Genomic DNA, 22000 nt, shown 5'->3' on the forward strand with positions numbered 1-22000 from the left:
CGTCAAAATGATGCACTTTGTGAGTATGGCAACTAACATGACACATCAACACGAGTTTAAAGACCGGTCATGTATTTTGCTCAAAGATTTATGAACAATTTCATATTCTGTGACACAGTGCCTTCATGATGGTAGCATTAGTGGAACTGATGAGTTTGGCCAACATTCTACCATGGATGATCCTAGACAGCAATGGTAATGCCACAATGCCAACCGCTACAACTGATGTGTATGCGCAATCTTCAGCCACGTTTGCTCCTTTCGTCGAAGGCAGATTTACAAGTCTTTTACTTGGAGTTGATCGAGAGGCCAAATTGTCCACGTCTGCTAAAAAGTTTCATTTTGATTAATATGGTGCAACCTGTTAGCATAAAGCTTTTTGGGGGAGAATTTTGTTTAGCTATGCAAGACATTTGATCACATTTATATTGACCGAGAAGGACTGTCCATTTCAGGACCCATTTCTGTTTAAGAAAATTGTTCTAGAAATCACTGTTCTGTTATGGCTGATTGTAAATTTCTGAATTTTCTCATAATCGATAGTTTGTCCCAAACACTGAAGTTAACAGCAAGGCCAACTGGATGATGTTATTCAGTTAATGCAGTCCTAACATCAGCTTACACAGGCATAGTTCCTTCGACAAGAATCGTGCAATATACAATAACAGAAGGCACTAGTGGTTGCACATGAACCTACGGCAAACTGAACCAGAATCACAACTTCACAAGGTTGTTCGACACAGCAAGAACATCTCTCTTTACATCGCAGGAGACTTAAAAGGGACAAAGATCGGTCGAGTTCATCCAGCAAAGTTTCAGAAAGGGCGTACCCAGTGCAGAGAGCTCCCGCTCTGTACGGGGTCTGGGGAAGGGTGTCAGTGGCAAGCCTTACCCTCGCCTGTGCAATGCGAGGAGACCGCGACTCGAACCCGGGACCGTCCGGTCACAGGCGGTAACGCTTGTACCAGGCCCGCCCTTCCCAGCAAAGTTTCAAAGCACTGCACAATTCAATTCAAGTGGAAGATCGGTTGCCTCTTCAGCGCTTCCATTCAGCTTTGATTGCTCTACCTGCAGATGTAAAAAAAAATACAATGAGAAGGGATGTCCAAAAAACAAAAGAAAGGTTGTTAGTACAGCCATTTGAGCTTCATATTCCAAACTATTCAAGATAAACTCTTTCTGAACATGATGGCAAAATGAATACCATAAACCGATAAGCTGAATTTAAAAGACTATTAACTTATAGTCAGTTGAGAAACACCTCTTTTTAATTCTTATCATTTGCATGATTGCATCACTTGAAAGTTGAAGAAAATACAGATCGATTACTTTTTTTACACCATCCCTCTCACTTCCTCGTATGTTGTCTGTAAACACAGTGAGTGAGTTCAAACTTACTCTTTGTACTGGAAGGAAGAGAGTGGCGTCGGGTGAAACCATTCTTTTCTGCTGATGAATCAGAATCCAGCCTGGGTGAATTCTGGGCTCGCAATTTCGCCTTTGCGGACTCTGTTGCAGCCATATAGCTTGGCTGCCTTGGCTGAACTGGAGCAGCGTGAGTCCCATTTTCTACATATTCTGATTTGTTGGGGAATGAAGACTTCCTCTTGCTAGTTCTAAGGCTTTCATTAGACAGGTGCTCTTCCTTGGACCTTGCTTCCTCTTTCTTCCATAAAACATTGTCTTCAGTATCAATGTTTTGCAGTGGCATTTCTTCAACTGCTGGAGCAACAACAGTGGGATCATCAACATTTTCTCCTACAGAAACCGAATCCAGCTGAATTTCCTGATCACTTTTCAAACCAGGTACCAAGTCCAAGCTATCCATATTTGAATATCGCAATAGATGATCATTGTCAGAGTATTCTTGAGTTTCAAGAGGAAAGGAAGCCTCGCGTGTATTCTCACATTGAATACCTTGATGGTCAGAGATCCCATTCAGGAGACTAGGTATCTTTGAGATTTCTGCCGCAGGATTAGATTCCTTTGGGACATCAGCTATAGAATCACATACCTTCGAGGAATCAACCCTGGAACTAGATATCTTTGAGGCTTCAGCCATCGAATCAGTTACCTTCCTGAGGTTCCTTTTAACCTTTTCAAGTTCAGATAACTGGCTATCTGGTACTGAATCAGCAGGGAAGCTAGAAAATTTCTTTGGATTCCGCTTTACTTTATCAGATTCACCAGATGTATGGAAACTCCCAGCGATAACAGCAAAACCCTTCCGAATATTGCGCTTTAACTTGGCTGATTCAGTTTCCATTGCATAACTAGCCTTCTTTACCATTGGTTTCCCATCAGCAACTCTTTTGGGTTGAAAAGCAGGCTTCCAGATGCATCCTATGGTCCATCTCTCAAACCAGTTGTAGGTTGAATTGGGATCCCTCTTGTCATACTGGAAGTGAAGAGGTTCTAGCACAATTGGTGAAGACAGAAGCTGCAGAATATGAAAATGAGTTAGAAAAACCTTGGAATATGTGAAGGGAATGTAAATGGAACGCAACGGATTGCTAACATTTCTTAGGGCAGCAACAATGTTGCAGAAAAGGGCAATAAGGAAGCTATTGTCCAGATTGCCACTGAGTAATATTAGTTCAAGCCAACAACAGCGCTGCTACAGGTTCATAAATCATAACAAATATAAAACATGTAATATATCTTCCACTGTATCTCTCCCCCTGGTGCAGTAGATGCCCATGCCACGGGTCAAAGGAGCTGGTGGTTGAATGACGTTGGTTTTTTATTAGGCATGCCGACAGACATAGGGCCAACCCTTGTTGCCTTGGTGGGTAATAAACGTTGCTGATGCCCTTATAAAAAAAAGAGGAACAAGACAAATGCCGTTTTTGTAGGATATTATATAACCAATCCATTAGTAATATTTGAAAAAAGAATACCTTCCGAACATAAGCATTTGAAGACAGCTTCTCTTTCCATGCATCAGACGATCTAACACCCTGAAAAGTACAAGCAACATATTTTCTTTTTTTCCCAAAATTTCATAGAAGGATATTAAACAGCAATGTTGCATAGAACCATATGCAACAAACACCGCACTGACTTAAAATAAGAATAAGGATGCAAACAAAATGTAAATGTGTGCTCAACAAAGAAACTTACCCCAAAGTTAGGCTGCCCAAACTTCACATTGAATTGCATGTGACCGCCAGAGAGTCTAACATTTCTTCCACGAACTAGAGCCTGAAACTTCACAATCAACCATGTTGTACGAAGGGTTGATACAGCCTGCCTCCTTACAAGATGCCCTCGAATCAGTGCCTGAAGTCTTATGATACCTTTTAATGTACGGAATGACCTTCGTGCCTGCACTAGAAATATCGCAACATTAGTCTTGCTACAGGCCTACAGACTCAGTATTAAACTTGAAATGAATACATTGCAGGATGGCATCTCAATTACCCAAACAATTGTACAATAAATAGTTTTATGATACGCAGGATCCAAGTCAAAATGCAGAAATGTGAATATAGCCATCAAATCGGAGTCTGGGACACTATGATGGGTGCTTCTGTAATCTCCCAAGGTAATAGTAATTAACAATGACCAATGATAAGGTACAATCAAGTCAACCACTCAGCTCATCAATTTATTTAAGATTTGCGCTGCCATTTCCATTCAAACGCGCGCGCGCGCACACACACACACACGAGTGGTTCCATATAATCATTCGGTGAAACTATGAGTAACACTGGCAGAATGCTGCAGATGCATCAGAGAGTTGCTGATACAATATTGAACCAGTTTATGGGGGAAAAAAACTATTACCAGGTAACCACGAAAGGCTGCCTGTGCCTTTGCTGCAGCTTGATCTTCTCCCAGCTGACAAGGAGCCGATGATTTGGACTCAACAATGCTTTGGTTCTGCAGATCTTGTTGCCCTGCCCTATCACTGGCATTTTCAGCCTTCCCATTGACAGCTATATTCTTGTGGACGTTAACTAGTACCGGCTCAGAAATCACAGGAGAATTCTCAGATAACGTGTGGTCCTCCCCAGTTGAATGTCTGTTGTTATCAGCCTTCTAAAAAATATGGTTCAACGGTCAGGGAAAGGGGAAGGAAGAAACAAAATATACAATCTGGATAAAGGAGGGAAAAAAAAAAGGAAACTACAAGGACATGCGTCAGTTTGCACGTTTTTAGAGTCATCCAGTAAGGAACAGTTACTAGTAAAGGAAATTCCAACCTCTGCTACTGAAAATATAAACCGGATGCCCTTGTGTGCATTCAGGTTATGGACAAATGGCATTAACCTCAAAGCTTGACCATAGAAAAACAGCTACCGACAAGAATTGCGCAAAAATAGTAACTATTTCTCAGAAGCAAATACTAAGTAGAATTGCAAAAGCTAGCTTCAGTGCGTACATGGGGTAATAATCTAAACAAGGATTGCACAAATGAACTGAAAATCCTCGGGGGAAACTAACCCAAAGAACAAATCAACTCTATGGCAGTCCTTACCGATTCATTCCCCTTGGTAGAACCTGACTTGGTAGATTTCTTCCCCAAAAGCACCGATTTGATCCACTTTCCCGGTGACTTGCCCATAGTAGCCTAAAGCACCCAACACTGAAAATTCTAGAACCTGTAAATAGAGGAGCTTCCATCAGTACACAGATCTATACCAGTATACCACAACCGACTCTATTTTTGTAAAAGAAAAATAGAAGAACATGTTTGAATAACCGTATTCTCGCCAAAAGGAGCATAGTCTAACAAGTTGACAGCATTAGCTTCCAAAGTGGTAAAACAAAGCTGTAAGCTGCCCAGCCCACCACAAGAGACGAGAGGGTAGCAGCAGAGAAACTGAGAAACACATACAGCCCAAATGCAGTGGCCGAAAACGGCACTCAGACACCCGACTCCCAAGCAAGCAAAGCACACTAGCTCAGAGCCTCGGACCAGCAGAGAAGAGAAGAAAAGCACCAAGAGGAACGCACTCGCACACGGATCTGGTCAATCAAACACAGCTCCACGCAAAGCCACGAACCAATCGCTAACGCCACAATCTAGCCCGTAATCAGCGCAGACATAAGCGACGAATGTAGCTCGGAAACCTGAAACAGCGGCGCGCGTCGGTCGGCCTGTGGAAGAAGCACGCCAACTGCTCGGCGAAACGCCTCTCGCCGTCTCCCTGTCCCTATCCAGCGACCTACCTACCCTTCAGCCTTCACGCCCCCAACCTCCAATCCATTGGAGAGACGGAGACGGAGGTATTTTGTTCGTTGGAGTAGCTGGCGGGGAGAGTCAAGTGGAGGACTGGAGCTCACTAGCTCAGCTGCTCAGGCAGTCAGGCACTCGGCTAGCTTGACAAAAAGGCCGGGGAGAGAGAGAGGGGGAGCGCGCGCGCGCCAGCGCACGGGTCCCGCGCCGCGACACAGTCTTATCCACTACTACGCTCCCATTCAAGGACACCGAGAAGAAGGCCCGGGAAAACCTGGGACCGCATGTCAGTGACATGAGTAGGGACGGGTAGCGTGAAATACGTTTCGAAACGCTGCGGGGCGTCGCCTTTTGCAGACGAGCTAGCCCTGTCCCACCCTGCGGTACATGGGCGAACCGACGGTGGGCCCGACGAGCACCCACGGCCCGCGGGGCCGCGTGTGAGCGAGGCCCATGCATCGTCGCGTCCGGTGCGGAAAAGCGTGGGAGCCGGTGTCGGGTGGTGGCCCCCCCGCTGCGGGTGCTCAGATTAGCTAAGCGGATTAGGATTTACCACTCCGAGAAGAAAATTTGACCACTGCTTCTGCTTCGTGGAGTGCCGAGTGCGTAGTGACTATAAATGTCCAGACCGAGCCACGACGGCTCAGCACCAAGCTCTATTTTTAGTCCGACATAAACACGGCACGGTCTGGTGACATGTGGGCCTAGGTTGATCTGGTCCGAGGTAGCAGGCCGTGTCTGGGCCGCTGCTCAGGTCCGTGGGCTAGCACGGCACGGCCCCGCTTGCGTCAGCCGGTTCGGCAGCAGCTCGGCCACACCCCTCCGACCCTCCTCCTCCTCACTCCACTCCTCCCCTCCCGGCCTCCCCGCGGCCTAGCGCGCTGCTCGGCTCAACGTCCGTCCCCGCCTCCGCCCTCCTCATATATAACGCACGCTGTGGCCGCGGCGGCTCACACCCGAAAACCCTAGCTCATTTCACTCGCTCGCCTCGCCTCGCTCTCGAGTCTCGCCCTCGCAGTCTCGCTCTCGGCTTCGTCCTCCCCGACTCCGGTGAGGTGACCTCGATGATCCGTCTACCGCCGGCGAGCAGCTCCCTACTCGATCCCCTCCCTGCTCCCTCTCCGCCTCTCTCTTCTCCCTATCCCTATCTCCCCTCTAGATCTCGGTGACTATGTGAGTTCGTGTCCCCGTCTGCCCCTACTCCGTCGCTCGCCATCCTTCTAACCGATGTGTCGTCTTCTCAGGGTGGCCCTCGTCTTCTCCGGCACCGAGCTCCGGTTGCGCAGGTACATTCCTAACCCTAACCCCGCCTGCCGCCGACGAGCAGCTCCCTACTACTCCTAAGTCCTACCTGATCCCCTCCTTACTCCCTCTCCGCCCCTCCCTTCTCCCTATCCATATATCCCCTCTAGATCTGGGTGATTATGTGAGTTCGTGTCCCCGTGTGCCCCTCCTCCGCCGCTCATCGTCCTTCTAACCTTACCGCCGTCTTCTCTGGGTGGCCCTCGTCTTCTCCGGCGCCGGGCTCCGGTTGCGCAGGTACATCCCTAACCCTAACCCTCCTCTTCTTCCATTAATGAATGGTTTGTGATCTATTCTGATGTACTGTTTTCCTCCTCCTCCATGTCTTTACGTAGGTCGATAGCCGATGCGTCGTCCTCTAGCTGTGGCATAGAGCGACCAAGGCTACCCCGCGCACCGTTGAGGAACGGCGTTGGAGAGCCCTCCGCGGTCGAGGGCGCCATGGCTGGTGCTGATGACGCGATCGTCTGGCCGCTCACCAGCAACGACGATCTCATCGCGGCAGGCCTGGCACCTGAGGACGACGACGACACCCAAGAGGACATTGCTGCCTTGTTCGGTCTGGACGGCGGCGGTGGTGAAGGGACGATGGCGATTGGGACCCCGGTCTGCTCCAACAGCTCAACTCCATCTGTTGCTGGTACTGGTACCTCTTCTAGAACTGTTGTTGGTAAGCGTAAATCTGCTGTGTGGGCTGATTTTGATGAGATCTATGAGACTGGGAATGGTAGGAACTGTTCTTGACTTAGAAGTTAGAATCTGAGAAGAATTTGTGATCAGTTTGACAATTTGTGAATCTATGATCAGTTTTACAATTTGTGACTTAGAAGTTCTTGACTTGTGAGTTGAGATTTTGAAATTTGAATGAATGAATCTGTGCTGACTCGTTGGATGAGAAGAATTTTGAGGTGACTTACGATCACCGGGCTTTGGGCCGGTCCGGCCCGCAATTCTGGCCGTGCTTCTCGGACCAGCACGGCACGAATTTCGGCCCATAGGGCCGTGCTTGGGCCGAAGGCCAGGCACGACGCCCGGAGGGGCACGGCACGGGAGGCACGGCGTGCCGTGCCGGCACAACCACCTGTGGGCCATGCTTGGCCCAACTATAGTCGTGACAAACTACTAGTGACTGCGGTTCGTGGTAACTGCGAGGCTCAGAAGATTCTCTTCCAGTCAAGTCTTGTCCCGGGCTTCATCCCAGCGTGTTTGCAAGCAAAGGGCAAGTGAAAATTTTGGAGGCAGCCAAGGCGAAGCTGGCAGTGGTACACCAAGGAAGCTTTACTGCTTTAGCCACCTCAACACATTCTAACATGTACTGTACTGTTGTTAAGTACACATAGCTGGCTCCATTGCTATCCGGCAAGACAGTGAGTGCGGACGGTCGGCGGCACGTGCACCTCGTCGCGCACGGACGTCCTAACGGTAACGCAAAAGCATCAGCTAGGATAATGAGTGCGTGTAACGTGCAGCCACCATTACGCCCAGCACAAAAGAAAATCCGCCAAAAGCAGGTAGCCAATGGAAGAAGCATGGGATCAAATCGGACAGCCGTGTTGGTTTGATCTCCCAACCACAGTGGCCCAACGGCCACTTGGGCCTTGACCTCGCGCCCTGATCGGGGGCGCCCAGTCCATCTATGGCTGGCGGGCCCCCGTCACACTGCGCATTAAATAGAGGTGGGGTCGGCGGCTCTCGGTACGAGGTTCGCCTAAGCCGTACGCCCCACCTAGAAACCCTACTCCGATCTAACAGAGGGGCGCAGCCAGTGACGGGAAGCACCGCCGCCGCCACTGCACTGCGCCACCACGGTCTTCACCGCTACTCCGACCGTCGCTGCCGTGTGCAGATCTTCATCGACGAACCAGCGAAGGCAGGGAGCTCCTCCGACGGTCAGATGCTCCTACTCTCTCTGTGTCTCCTACTACCGAATGAAGCTCTAGGACTATTTGATTCAACTGATAAAGATATCACCCACTGGATCCACACCTAGACGATCTAAAATAATTAACAATGGTATCGGAGCCGGTTTACCTAGGTGTGGATCTTGTCAGGGGCGAGAAAACGATTAGAAAAGAAAAGATAGGTTAGATCCGGTTCGGATTGAAAGAAAAGAATTACAGAGGGTTCATCGAACCCTAAATCCTAATCGGGTGATAGAAAGAAAAAGAAAGAAGGGGATTCGAATTCGATTCGGATTACCCTAAAGAACCCTAACCCTAAAGAAATTGGACGGTCCGGGGGAAGTCTTACTAGAGCTTCCCCGCCGCCGTCACCACCACCTCACGCGGGATGGAGCACCTGCCGCCGGCTTGCTGACGTGCGGGAAGAGAATCAAAAGAACAGAAAAGATAAGAACGGTTTAAATCCGTTCGGATCTAGACAAAGAAAGAGGGTTTTCACTAACCCTAACCCTAACTGGGTGAAGATGGAAACAGAGGGCTCGGATTCAAGAAACGATAAGATCCGAACCCTAACCCGCTGCAGACTCGGGGAAGAAGAAGAAAAGGGTGAATCCCTAACCCGAAACCCTAACCCTAGAATCCCGAAATCCCAGCAAAGATGAGAATGAACACAGGGTCCTACCTGGGCCTTCATCCCGCCGCCGGCATCGCCACCGTGCTGGAAAAAGAGACTTCTCGCCGGCGTACGGGAAGACGGCCGAGCTACGCCACCGCGCGGGCTCGGTCTGTAAAGGGCACCACCGTGGCTCTCCTCGACGGTGCCGCGCGCGGCTCTAGCCGCACGCGCGCGCCGGCGAGAGGTGCCGCGGCGGCGCCGCCACCTCCACTTCCTCCTCTGGACGCTAGCGGCGGCTGCTGTCTGCACTCGGCACGGATGAGAGAGAAGGGGAGGGAGAGAATGAGGCTAGGGTTACAGGAGGAAGCGCCGAGCGGTGGTTTTGTTCGCCCAAGATGCGCGCTCGGCCGTCGGATGCGCACGGACGGTCGAGATCTAGCGGGCTGCTTCGTGGCCCAGGCGGGGCGCGCGGCCGCGGCGCTTTGCCGGCCCAGGCCCACGTTGCGGCCTGGGTGGCAGAGCACGCGCGCGAGGGAGCAAGGCCGGGCTAGATGCCATTTTGGGCCGAGCCAACCTCTGCTGTCTTGGGCCGAGAAAAGAAAAGAATGAGCCCGGGCCGTATCTCCGGTTGGGCCGAATGCACAGTGGTGATTAAGAATTGTTTTATTTATTTTCAGAAGCATATTTGAATGAATTTTGATCAATTTGAAGATGTAAATTTCTGGTAAAATTGCACCAACGTGTTAGATTTTCCAGAGAGTAGAAAAGTACAGTAAAATGCTTCTAAAAAGTAGGAAAAGAAATTTTGTCAATTTTCCGCTGCAAAGTTAAAGGTTTATTGTCTTCTAATTTGAAGAGCAGTTATAGTTATTCAGTAAATGATGAAAAGTTTATCCTCCAGTTAAAATTAGAATCAGCTGGAAAATTTTAATTGGAGGAATAGTCGGTTGATAGTTAAGATAAATTATAATATTGTTATTTTCTGACCAACGTTGATGATAACAATATTATAAGTTTATTTATGAGTTTAAGTTTAAAGTTAAATTATGGTATTGTTATTTTCTGACCAACGTTGATGATAACAATATTATAATTCTATGAGTTTTATGTTTAAAGTTTAAATCTCTGATGAATTTTGCATCAAAGTGACCAATTTTCAGAGAATAGATAAAGTTTAAGGAATGCTCTTAAACTAGATAAATGTAATTTCATGTTTCCGCTGCAATGAAGTTGATTGTCTTCTAATTAAATTCGAATCAACGGGAGAATTTAATTTTGAGGAGTAGTTCTATGTTTACAAGATTATTGAATTTCTATACGTTAATTCCATTTCTGCCCAACGGTGATGTGGAATTAATGTAGAAGAATGATGTTTTATTCTATTTCTGCCCAACGGTGATATAGAATAGAACATAAAGTTTTCAAAGTTTAATGAGCATTATTGTTGAATATTTTTCAAACAAAAGACATACATGCTTTCATTCTTGAAGGCAGAAAGAGAAATGAGCTAGGTACTTGTGACTCAGATGATGAAATGCCTAAGGGCAAGTTATGTATGAAAGAATGCCATTGGTGGACTGTGTTCTCTTTAAAGAATGGCTTCAAAAGAAAAGAATTCTAGGATATTGATCCAAGAAAAAGAAAAAAAAGATCAATGAGAGTCTTCATTGACAAATGTCTTTTATGTACTTTCTGTGGAGAAGAATTCATTTTCAGTTTCACTTATGAGAGTTGTAAAAGTCATATACATTAAACATGTGTGTTAAAAGAATATTCAGATTTATTTCTGAATTTGATGATTGAACACGAGCCAATCCTGGCAATTATGTCCGTTCAAAGGAATATCTCGCATGGCGGGAAAAAGTTTGTGATAGTACCCGCATGGCGAGAAAAGTTTGAGAAAATACCCGCATGACGGGGTAAAGTTGGCATAGTACATATGTTAACCAATCCTGCATGGCGGGAGAGTTTGGCATAGTACTTATCCCGCATGGCGGGAGGAGGATGTGATGATTCATATGCTCTAAAGAAATATTCCGCACATGGAGAGAAGTTTGGGATAGCTCTTATGATATTCTAGTATTTACCGTACACTCTGATTGTGTCATGGTCATAAGTACTCAATGAGTTTGAGAACAAAAGAAAGTTGCATGTGAACCAAGAGATAAAAATGATATGCAAGTGTGACTTGCAGAAGTATTGATGAATAATAGACTATGTTGAGTTTTGAAGTGTAATGAGGAAAATGTACTCCCATACGAATTTTGTTTGCATGCTGTAATCATGTGGATGAAGTAAGTAATCAAAGTTTCCTCGTTCACAAGAGTTCTGAATGTTTCAAAATTGTGGTAGAAAAGTTCATACCACATTTCGAGGGGGAGAAATATAAGATTAAGAAAGATTCTTCCCCATACTTCAGATAAGCAATGCACACTATGCATTGAAGGTAAAAGTGATCTATAAAAGATGAATGTGATCGTTGAGGGAGTAAGACCGTCATAATAATGATACCCCTAAAGTAAAGAAATAGCTAAATTCCTAGATCTTTTACAGTTCTGATAGGAAGATATCATAGTCAGCTAGTATTTATACTGGATGACGCCATATGAGTTTTTAGCAGATTAAACCCAAAATAAGAAATTTGAAGATACACCATCTTTACTGAAGATGGAGTAATCTGGAGGAGCATGGTATGTAGATACCTAAAGCTTGAATAGAAGTGGGATTACATATCCACTACAGTGTTTAGAGCAACAAATTGCTTAATACATGTTGATGTTGTATGACATATACAACACCAGATGTTAGCTCTTAAAGAGGATGAATAAGTAAACAAGGATCTTGTGATACAGGAGGCTATAGAACAATTGCCTTTTGGCAATGAAGAGTAACAATAGCCCCATATGAAAGAAGTGCCACGAGGCCTTAGAAGGTCTCAAAGAATAAGAAAATCAGATATTTCTGGTGACTAAGAAGAAATTCCTAATGGAGCCAAAACAGTAGGCTATAATGGGTCTACAAGACAAATGTGACTCCAAAGGGAATATAGAAAGATACCCAAAGAGAATATGGAAAGCAATAAAGCGCCACTTGTGGTGAAATGATTTACATAAAGAGAAGGAATAGATTAATAATGAGCATGCAAGGATTCTTTTAGAATCATAATGGTATTAGTGGCACATTACGATTTACAGTTACATCAGAAGGATGTAAAGACACATTCCTCAACGAGGATTTGTATGGAAACGTTTACATGGCATAACTCAAAAGGTTTTGTCGTGGAAGAAAAAGAACGTAAATGGATGTTGCCTAAAGAAATCCATTTATGGATTAAAGCAAGCTTCAAGACAGTGGTTCTTGAAGTTTGACAGTACAATAAGAAAGTTTGGGTTTTAAAGAGAATATAGAGGACAATTATATTTATGCAAAGTTTAAACATGGGAAATTTATTTTCCTAATCCTGCATGTGGGTAGCACCTTACTCGCTAGTAGTGGTGTTAATCTACTGTTGGGGAAGAAGCAGTTCTTGTCCTCAAGTTTCAATGAGAATGGTCTTGGTAAAGCATCATTCGTTCCAGGAATTGGAACGTACCGAGATAAAAGGAAAAGGGGTATTAGAACTATCTCAAGTGTATACTTAGAGAAGATTCTAAAGAAATAAAGTATATATGTGAATAAACCTGCGCCTGTTCCTATAGTCAAGGGTAATAGTTTTCGAAACTTTCAGTGTTCCAAGAATAAATGTGAGATCGATCAAATGGACGTCCTATATGCTTCAGATGTTGGAAGCTTACTGAATGCTTATAAGCAAGAACTTACCCTGACACAGTTTATGTATCCGGGATGTTTTTGGCAGAAGTCCAGTCCAGATATAGATTACTGGAATGGAGTTGAGAATGTTTTTGCAATTGTGCAAAGATTTATAGGCCTCATGGTGAGTAAGAAAGAATAAGTACTCTCAAATAGTTGTGGGTACAAATGTTAAATTTTGGCGAGATGTTTAGTGAAACCCACATAGTAGCTAACACTCGCAGTTGGAGTTTTATTGTGGAAAAGCTCCAAAGAAACAGTTATGATGTCATCAAAGATGCATACCCATGGTATAGCTTGTTATGAGGCTTAAGGACAGGCGAAGTGGTTAAAAGAACTTACACCCGGAATTGATAATGGTATACAACAGTAATGACCATTTAAGTAGTTCGCTCCTATAACAATGGGTCAAGTGTGCTGCCAAACACATTGACGTTAAAGTTGTACATTGTGAAGGAGAAAGTCCAGAATCATACTAAAAGTATTGAACATATAAGTAACAAGCAAGTGCTTGCGGATCCACGTACAAAAGGCTTACCACCCAGTGTGTTTGGAGAACACACAGTCGACATGGGTTTATGGTATAGCCTATGATTTCCGGACAATAAAGGGCCCAAAGTTAAAGAATCTGTTTCAGAACAGAGATGTGTATTGTAGCTGTTAAGTCTATCGGCGATTGACCGTGACGATGAAGCATGCTCTATGCACTAATCTATGATGGAACAAATAAAAGTGAAAAGGATTAAAAAGTTTAAAGTTAAAGTATGAGTTGAGATCAAGGGGGAGAATGTTGGTTTGATCTCCCAACCACAGTGGCCCAATGGCCACTTGGGCCTTGACCTCGCGCCCTGATCGGGGGCGCCCAGTCCATCTATGGCTGGCGGGCCCCCGTCACACTGCGCATTAAATAGAGGTGGGGGTCGGCGGCTCTCGGTACGAGGTTCGCCTGAGCCGTACGCCCCACCTAGAAACCCTACTCCGATCTAACAGAGGGGCACAGCCAGTGACGGGAAGCACCGCCGCCGCCACTGCACTGCGCCACCACGGTCTTCACCGCTACTCCGACCGTCGCTGCCGTGTGCAGATCTTCATCGACGAACCAGCGAAGGCAGGGAGCTCCTCCGACGGTCAGATGCTCCTACTCTCTCTCTGTCTCCTACTACCGAATGAAGCTCTAGGACTATTTGATTCAACTGATAAAGATATCACCCACTGGATCCACACCTAGACGATCTAAAATAATTAACAAGCCGGTGTCCAGTTCCGGTGCACGCATACCAATTATCAAAGCACACGAAGGCGACGAGCTTAACCAACCAAACCATCGCTTAGTGGTGCTTGACACAATGACACTTGACAGGTTAACGTGCCCAACAATTACGCCGTCCGGCCGGGTGACCAAGGGGCGCCCAGGCCAGGCCAGGCCATGACAGCCAACCACCGACCCAACAGGGACGGGACTAGGCTCGCTGGCGCTCTGGCCGCGGGCCGCTGCTACCACAGTGGTGATCCCCTTGCAATGGCGCGCGATTGTACCGGGGGAGTGCTGCTACCTGCTACGAGGCAGACACGACACGAGGCCACGGTTATTCGTGCGGTGCTGTGATAATGAAGAGGGGCCTGGCACCGTGACTGTACCGCTCCTATTGATTCTACCCGTCCCGTGCTTTATGTCCTACGGCAATAATATCAAGTGAAGGGCCGTATGATTACCTGCGGCCCTTCGGGGTTTTCAACGGTGATTTATCTCACTCAGTACTTTGACCCGAATACAGTTCTGTGGGGGTACCCAGAACAGAAAGCCAGAGCCGGATAGCTGGACCAGCACAGCTGTTCTTCGAGCAGCCAGTTGGTGCTCATCAAAAAGAAAAAAAGTGTCTGATGTCAAAAAAGCACCCTGTTTGCTTGTTGGTTTCAGCCAGCCCAAATCAGCCAGCCAACAGTGTTTTTCTCTCACAACAAACCATCACCAGTCAGCTCCAATCAACCCAGAAATCAACCAGCGAACAGACCGAAGTGAACGATCCACCCATTCATCACCGCGATATTTGCATTGAAAGGCAGGTTTTTTAATTTTGATCCCGGATCCGAACATATAGAGTTTTGCATGATTGGTAGCAAGCACGGTAACACGTAGCAGTAGCTCGCAAGCTCAGTGGCGAACGATTCGTACTGTTGCACGGATACGCGTTGCGGATTCGTCATTTCGGCGGCAGGACGCAGGAGATATTAATCACTCGGTGGTTCAGATCTCTCACAGGATTATACGGAGTAGGTACCAACAGTCAGTCATCAAGATCTACTACTGCTGTGACCCATACTCACCTCACATGGTCAAGTATTTGATGCAGAACAGAAACAAGAAATTTCCTCAGCTCAAGTGCTCAGCCACCTCACCTCACATGCATTGTGTGTGAGCTTGTGACATTCTGTGGAAGCAAGTCGCAACCACAAGAAAAAGAGTCTCAGTACAAACCGGGTCCACCAGACTCCCTGCGATCCTGCCAGTAGAGAGCCGCCATTTTCGAGATTCAAATGGGGCAGGCAGACTACGGAGAGAGAGAGATTTCTAAACCCGCTACCACCAAATCCACCCTGGATCGCGTGGCGACGCCGAGGAAGGCCGTATACGGTTTCTGGCTCCATGCTCCGGCGACCGTGAACAACAGAACAAGCACATGAAAAGACATGGCAGGTACTCACATCATGTGACGCAAGGAAATGCAGCTGAGACGTCGACGTCGACGTCGCCGTCGCGATGCCTATGGTACGGGGGAGGCCACGCGGTGGAGCGCCGAGCATAGAACGGGGAATATGTGCCGACGGCCCGCCGGAGCTGTCGGCGCTTGCTTGCTTTAAAGGCGCGATTCAAAGCACGCCAACGCCAACGCCAACGCACAGGCACGGCTTTGTTCTTGCCAGCGTGCAGTGTCAATGGATGAGGCTGCGTTTAATTGAATACTTTGATGGCATCCAGTTGTGTAGCTCTGTTGGCACGGAACTGAACTAAACTGATGTCCACCAAAATGCATGACCTACGGTCTAAGAACGGAACGGCCTGAACATGCCCACAACGTGACACCTATACAAAAAACTGAAGTTCAGCAAAGAATGTATCACTGGGGTATCGGGGGGCCACTACACACAAATGAGATGATCTATTGAACTGATCACCCGGTCTGGTACTGTTAGGGCTCAGGACAAAGCATGGCGCTGCCAAGTTAAGAGAAACTTGCGCGCTTCCATTGGATTATGCATTATGACATGCAAAAGAGGGTTAATGATGAAAAAAAGGAAGCGGGACCGGATTGAAAGACATAAAGCCATTCCTTTCGGCTTTTAACAAAACAGAAATAAGTCACCAAAAGTCTGTGATTCTGCACTTATATAGCAATCATTCACTGCCATAACACAAATGATCCCTTGTCCTCTTTTGTATTGTATAAGCTGGACTATGAAGGTGTAGAAGTGAGCAAGTTGCAACAAAATTCCGCTACAGGCTTCCAATAAGAATTATGCAGCAGTTTGGCTAATTAATTTAGAAGTTATTTTGGTTTTATTATAGAGTTTTAAAATAAAGAGCTCTCCATTTTTTTAAATGCCTCATCGAGGGGATGATAAAAGAAGTTCTCTAATAATAAAATGTAGCCAATATCTTCAAGTCTGCAGTTTCATGATATGGAAAAACTGAGTGGAGTCACGTAATACTTTGTTAATTGACTCTCAGGTGGCTGAACTCATACTTGACATATAGGTGTCACTGATACTACAGACTAGTATAAAAACATTCTTTAAGATCTCTAGTTCTGGTAAGGCTATCATAGCAGAAATATATGATCTAAAATTTGAAAGATGGGGTCTAGTTAAAAATACAGACGTGGAAGAGATTCGATGATAAAATTATAGTTTCAGAAAGTTAATGATTATCCTATTTTGCATTCAGCTTTTGTTCCTACAACACAATCTACTATGAAGTGCCCCATCATACAGGATAACATCTTGGGAACAGCACATTTTCTTCCCCTCGGGTACCAAGGACTGCACATCCTTGTCTTGACAAGGTGTTGCCAGCAGCACATTTGTCTCTGTCAAACTACACGCTACCAGAACACAAAGCATTTGGCATTTCAATCCAATATGAGACTAGATGAAATCAGGGTGCACCTCATCTTCCACCACTACATCAGTAGTGGCCTTAGTAGAGGCAGATTCGTCATGTTCAGTCCAGTGTAGCCCAGAGGTATCAGACCCTTTCCTCTCACCAAAAAGGCCTGTGTCCAAATACCTGCTCCATTTCGAACTTTGAACTGCACAGAACAAGAGTGATTCTTTCAGGTCTTACAATCCTCCCTCGAAATAAGTTTTTTTTATCAACGAAATAAGAATGAAGGGCGGGCCTGGTGCAAGCGGTAGAGTCTTACCGCCTGTGACCGGAAGGTCCCGGGTTCGAGTCGCGGTCTCCTCGCATTGCACATGTGAGGGTAAGGCTTGCCACTGACACCCTTCCCCAGACCCCGCACAGAGCGGGAGCTCTCTGCACTGGGTACGCCCTTTATCAACGAAATAAGAAGTGTTCTAATTCGAAATTACCAAGTGTCTTATGTGTCATTAGGGTTTGCATGTTACCTTCAGCAGTAGTAGTTGCACAGCAGGGACTTGATCCTTGCTTGGTTTGCTCCCTCTTATTATATAAAGTGGGATGTGTTGACAGCTTGGTTCTCTTTCCTACTACATCTGATTGGGCTACGAGAGGCCTTACTTTAGGTCTTTTCGGAGGCAGTTCAGTTGTCACCTCAATTCCTTCACCAGATTCTATATTTCGATGGGGAAACAGTTAGACAGTGCATCACAATTTTGGCCATCACATGTGCAAAACTTGTAGTAAATGAATTACAAAGGCAACCAGCTTATAACACTCAAATATACGGCCTTATCTGAATATGTAAAGCACAAATTAGAAGTAAAATTTTTCATAATGGCAGATGTGAGTAATTTCTATCGAACAATTAGATGTGGGAGTGAGGTTACTGCCTTAGAAACTTGGACTACCGTCTGGTTTCCTGGACAATGATGAGTTGATGACCTAGCCATACAAACATGGACACTTTATTTAATGACGTCAAAAGGATGTAAGGTAAGACAGAAGGTCCCTACACCTCATAATTGAAAACATTTAGAAGTGCCATCTTCATGATAATGATAACAATAGTTTATAAGGCTTGCTCCAATAATTCAATACATATAAGACTGCAAAACCTTACTCACTAACGATACAAGTATGTTGTTTCATAAAATAAAATAAAAGACAAGTATGTTGTTTCAGTTTAGTGAGACCTCAGTTCAGCCTTTGAACCACGATTGTATAATACAAGTTTGCAACTGGCTCTACAAAGCCACAGCCACATGATCTTACCAAATAAACATGTAACTGTAATGGTTTTTTTAGAGATTTAGGGACAATAACGCCACAAACTCAATTGCACTGCAGTGGACCAAATAACCACAGCAGTTGCACAAGATGAATCATCCAATAGAACATCCGCTCTCAATCCCATAAAAAAACATTTGTCAACAGAACACACAGAATCTGAAATGTGAACTGCGGCGTTACATCGAACACATGTCGTATGTCGAGCATACCTCCATCTGAAGCATCGGCGCCCAGGCCACCACAACCATTACCCGGCTCCCCCAGATCGTCCAGATACTCGGACCACTCCGTCTGCCTCTTCTCGATGGGGAGCACATCTCCCTGCTCCTCAACCTCTGCCGGATCCCAGCCCACGTCGGGCTCGGCCAACGGCGTGAACTCCCGGCGGCCGCGGGCAAGGTTGGCGTCCTGGACGAAGCGGCGGAGATCGGCAGCGCGGTAGCCCCGGGCGTGGACGTGGAGCACGGATTGGCGCTGGTTGCACACCACGCAGACCCACTTGTTGTTGCTCTTCTTCTGCTGCTTCACCTGAGACCAAAGCGAATCCGAGAAACGGACCGGGTCAGTTGGAATGGGGGTTTTTGCGCAGAGGTTCGGCTGCGGCAGCGGCGCAAGTTGCGCACCTGCATGGTGGCGCACTGCACGCACTGGAGGGCGAGGAAGAGTCTCGTCTCCATGGCGATGGCGGGTTCTCGAGTGGAGAGGAGATGGCGAGCCGGGAGAGAGATTTCAATTTGGAGGCGGCGGATTAGAGAATTCGTGCGGTCTCACGAACGAATGGGGAGAGGAAAACTGCATTATCGGGCGGGACTTTTGGAATTCTTTTGTTTCATTTTTTGCAAAACTAGACCGCCTACAATTTTCCGTTAGGATTTATCTGGACCGTCCATTTTTCATCGTAACAATCCTGCCCGGGAACCAGGAAGGAAGAAAGGTCCTTGAACTCGAAGGCTCGAGGCCCAGCCGCCTGCTTCTGCCACGGCTGCGACGCGGCCACGGCCACGGCCACGCCCACGCCCACGTCCTTCCATGGCGACCGCTCTCCCCTCCTCCGCCTCCGCTTCCGCCACCGCCGCTTCTTGCCTTCTCCATCTCTCCCGGCGCGGCCTCCCTGGAGCATCTCCAGTGCTCTCCCCGCCTCGCACTGCCACTTTCCGCTGGCGCGGTGGCTGTAACGTGGCCTGTTCATGCTCTCCCGGCCCACCGCCCGCGGTTCCCGCGGAGCCAAGGGGCGACGACGTTGCTGGCCATGCCACGTCTCCAGTGGCAACCGTACGAATCGTCGCCGTGGTTGGAGAAGGTAGCATCAGCCCGATTAAGGATACGCCCTGGGAAGAGGTCATGCGCCATACGGTACGCTCCCTCTCTGAACCCATCAGTCCAACGTCGTACTGTGTCACTGTGTGTATCAATTTGGAATAGCCGGATATTCGAGTTTGTTCTGTTCATGCTAGGATTTTAGTATCTTCTAGACTGATGATACTTACAGTTTTGTTCGTCCAACTAGTAGTATCTGTGATTATCTGTAAAGAAACCGATTTTTGCTTTTCAGCATTGCTGCTGTAGTAACAATATCTATAATCTTTGCATCGATTGGTAGTCTTATTTTCTCAATTAAACGGTTTGTCCAACCTATCGGATCACTCTCGTATGTGCACTGCATTTCTTACCTGGGTTTACTGATGTTTTGATGAAGTTATTTTGTGCTTCACGTTTTCATTCTGTATTTTACATGCTTATACCAATATAATACACTTTGAGAAATAAGTGTTCTGAAGAGGAAATGAATCGGTTTAATGTTCACTTTTTAATACCTATAATTTGATTATATCAGTTTCCTTCCTTCAACATGCAGTTATTGGTTTGTTTCTTTTAGGCAGATAGGCTGAAGTGGGTCGATGAAGGATTTGAAATGCTTGTCTTCACAGACAACTTGATTGATCATGATAATCTTAGGAAAGAGTTACTGTCACAATGTGATATGCTACTCAATGTTGCAATAACAAACCAGGATGCTGTTCAATGGCTTATAAACAACAGCAAACACATTTCTAATGTAATTTGCTTTCAGTCATCTCCATCTTTAGTAAACAAGCTAGGTGGCACATATGTTCAATACACTGGAGAGCAGGACATATTTGGAAAGCTAGCAAGTATTGGGAAACCAAGTGGTGTAAAGGAATCAGCTGAAGTTTTGAAGACCATATCTAATGCTTGGGAAAGACACAATTCAGATGACATTAGATTTTGCTTGCTTGTTGTCGTAAATGCATACATAAGGCCGGTTTCTATGCTGAAAAATCTAAGGGCAAAAGGTCTTTCTACCCTAAGTTGTATGATAAAGAACTGTGGTCCTCAGATACTTAATTGTCTGTTTGACCCTAACTGTAGGAAGGCCCTTCAGTGTTTGAATTCCTGTTCTCCGACTGATCAAGTCTGCAACTATCGCTGTATTGCATCATATGAAAGTCCGTATCTGGAGGCCTTTTCCCTCTGTGTTTTGCAGAAGAACAATTGCCTTGACCTCAATGCTGAGATACCCAGTAAACCGAATGTAATGCCACTAACCATGTTCAGAGAACAAAAACTAAGCCATGAAATCGCAGAAGATCTATTTGTTGGTTGGTTGGACAGCATCGAATGGAGTTGGCGAGTGGCAGCTGGACAAAATCCAGCATATGATCAGTTCCCATGTCAGTATCAGTTATTCTACAGAGGGAAAGCCAAAGGTTCATTTTGGTATGAGCCGGTTTTTCAGGTCAAAACCCTGGAAGGAGAGCTGGTTTGGAGGCGCAGGAGGTATCGTGTGAGAAGGGCTAGCACTCCTGGTACATTTTACTTCAGTGTGTTGGATAATGGTGTCATTTCCAAAGAATTTTGGACAATTGTTGACGTTGCGGAGGATTTCAGCTGGGGTCTGTTCCATTATCATGGTGCAGCACAGCCTGCTGGGCTATCATACACTGGAGCAGTGCTTGTTACTCCAGATGGGTCTTATCCTGATGTGGAAGACCCAAGATTGGCCTCTGCTTTAGAGAAGTGTGCTATAAAGAAATGGGAGCTCTATACAGTTGATAACTGTTCCTGCATGGGTGCGCCACTGGGAACTCCTGAGGATTCAAAGCTGCATCATCAGATTTCTCCAGGAAAAGAAACTAGTATTTTGCAGAGAAGATGATAATTTGTAATGTGTTCAAGTGACCCAAATGATTCTGTCGTACATACAAAGATGTACTGACAAGTGGACATGTATTGCTGAAGAGAGCTCATCTGTAACCTGCAGGTATATTTTCTTCTTTCTAATACACATGTAACCTAATGCCTATCTTTTGTGGCTGCCATCAGGGTTTTCGGTGATTAAGAAATAAGATTTTGAATACAAGATCATCACCTGTACAGTATACACTAGTGTCTAAGTTATCAATTGCAATGTCTGCTTTTCTTCAGGACTTTTATATTTACAGCAACAGATCACACTGGTTACAACCTGCACTGGTGACCAGATGTCTTCAATTCTTCATCACCTGTGTAGAGCTGCAATACTCTTTGCAAGATCAAAACTGATTTCCTGCCATGTTGTGCCAGTATTAAATCCCTCGTAACAGAACTCAGGAGTCTGATTTTTTCTTGCATTAAATTACCTTGGTATTTACTATCTACTCTATCCGTTCCAAATTATAAGACGTTTTGGCTTTTCAAGATACGTTGCATTTGCTATGCAAATAGATATACACTATGTCTAGATACATAGTAAA

The 22000-nt window shown here is 46.0% G+C and overlaps 3 protein-coding genes across 8 annotated transcripts; 1 reads left to right on the forward strand and 2 right to left on the reverse strand.

Annotated features, from left to right (window-relative positions):
- Positions 1 to 507: 507 nt before the first annotated feature.
- Positions 508 to 5317, reverse strand: LOC136456465 (protein IQ-DOMAIN 31-like). 3 transcript variants are annotated; one of them, XM_066456353.1, is made up of 7 exons: positions 5080 to 5317; positions 4484 to 4607; positions 3790 to 4041; positions 3124 to 3327; positions 2901 to 2960; positions 1399 to 2440; positions 508 to 1068 (listed from the first exon to the last, which is right to left on the reverse strand). In XM_066456353.1, the coding sequence occupies exons 2-7, from the start codon at positions 4568 to 4570 to the stop codon at positions 1037 to 1039; spliced, it is 1677 nt and encodes a 558-aa protein (XP_066312450.1). In that variant the 5' UTR covers positions 4571 to 4607; positions 5080 to 5317; the 3' UTR covers positions 508 to 1036. The 3 variants fall into 3 exon arrangements, with proteins under 3 accessions (XP_066312450.1, XP_066312448.1, XP_066312449.1); XM_066456351.1 differs by having other exon boundaries at positions 3790 to 4044; XM_066456352.1 differs by lacking the exon at positions 5080 to 5317 and adding an exon at positions 4963 to 5075 and having other exon boundaries at positions 3790 to 4044.
- An 11248-nt stretch (positions 5318 to 16565) lies between these two features.
- LOC136456467 (uncharacterized) lies at positions 16566 to 18996 on the reverse strand. Of its 3 annotated transcripts, none has more exons than XM_066456356.1 (5): positions 18869 to 18996; positions 18455 to 18773; positions 17441 to 17626; positions 17236 to 17348; positions 16566 to 17121 (listed from the first exon to the last, which is right to left on the reverse strand). In XM_066456356.1, the coding sequence occupies exons 1-5, from the start codon at positions 18920 to 18922 to the stop codon at positions 16993 to 16995; spliced, it is 801 nt and encodes a 266-aa protein (XP_066312453.1). In that variant the 5' UTR covers positions 18923 to 18996; the 3' UTR covers positions 16566 to 16992. The 3 variants fall into 3 exon arrangements, with proteins under 3 accessions (XP_066312453.1, XP_066312452.1, XP_066312454.1); XM_066456355.1 differs by having other exon boundaries at positions 16570 to 17121; positions 17236 to 17364; XM_066456357.1 differs by lacking the exon at positions 17236 to 17348 and having other exon boundaries at positions 16574 to 17121.
- A 167-nt stretch (positions 18997 to 19163) lies between these two features.
- Positions 19164 to 21958, forward strand: LOC136456466 (violaxanthin de-epoxidase, chloroplastic-like). Of its 2 annotated transcripts, XR_010759435.1 has the most exons (3): positions 19164 to 19598; positions 20122 to 21528; positions 21693 to 21958. XR_010759435.1 is itself a non-coding variant. In XM_066456354.1 (2 exons), the coding sequence occupies exons 1-2, from the start codon at positions 19275 to 19277 to the stop codon at positions 21421 to 21423; spliced, it is 1626 nt and encodes a 541-aa protein (XP_066312451.1). In that variant the 5' UTR covers positions 19164 to 19274; the 3' UTR covers positions 21424 to 21958. The 2 variants fall into 2 exon arrangements, 1 of the variants encoding a protein (XP_066312451.1); XM_066456354.1 differs by having other exon boundaries at positions 20122 to 21958.
- Positions 21959 to 22000: the final 42 nt, after the last annotated feature.

This window comes from Miscanthus floridulus, chromosome 6, assembly GCF_019320115.1.
Source record: "Miscanthus floridulus cultivar M001 chromosome 6, ASM1932011v1, whole genome shotgun sequence".
In the NCBI taxonomy this organism is placed as follows: domain Eukaryota; kingdom Viridiplantae; phylum Streptophyta; class Magnoliopsida; order Poales; family Poaceae; genus Miscanthus; species Miscanthus floridulus.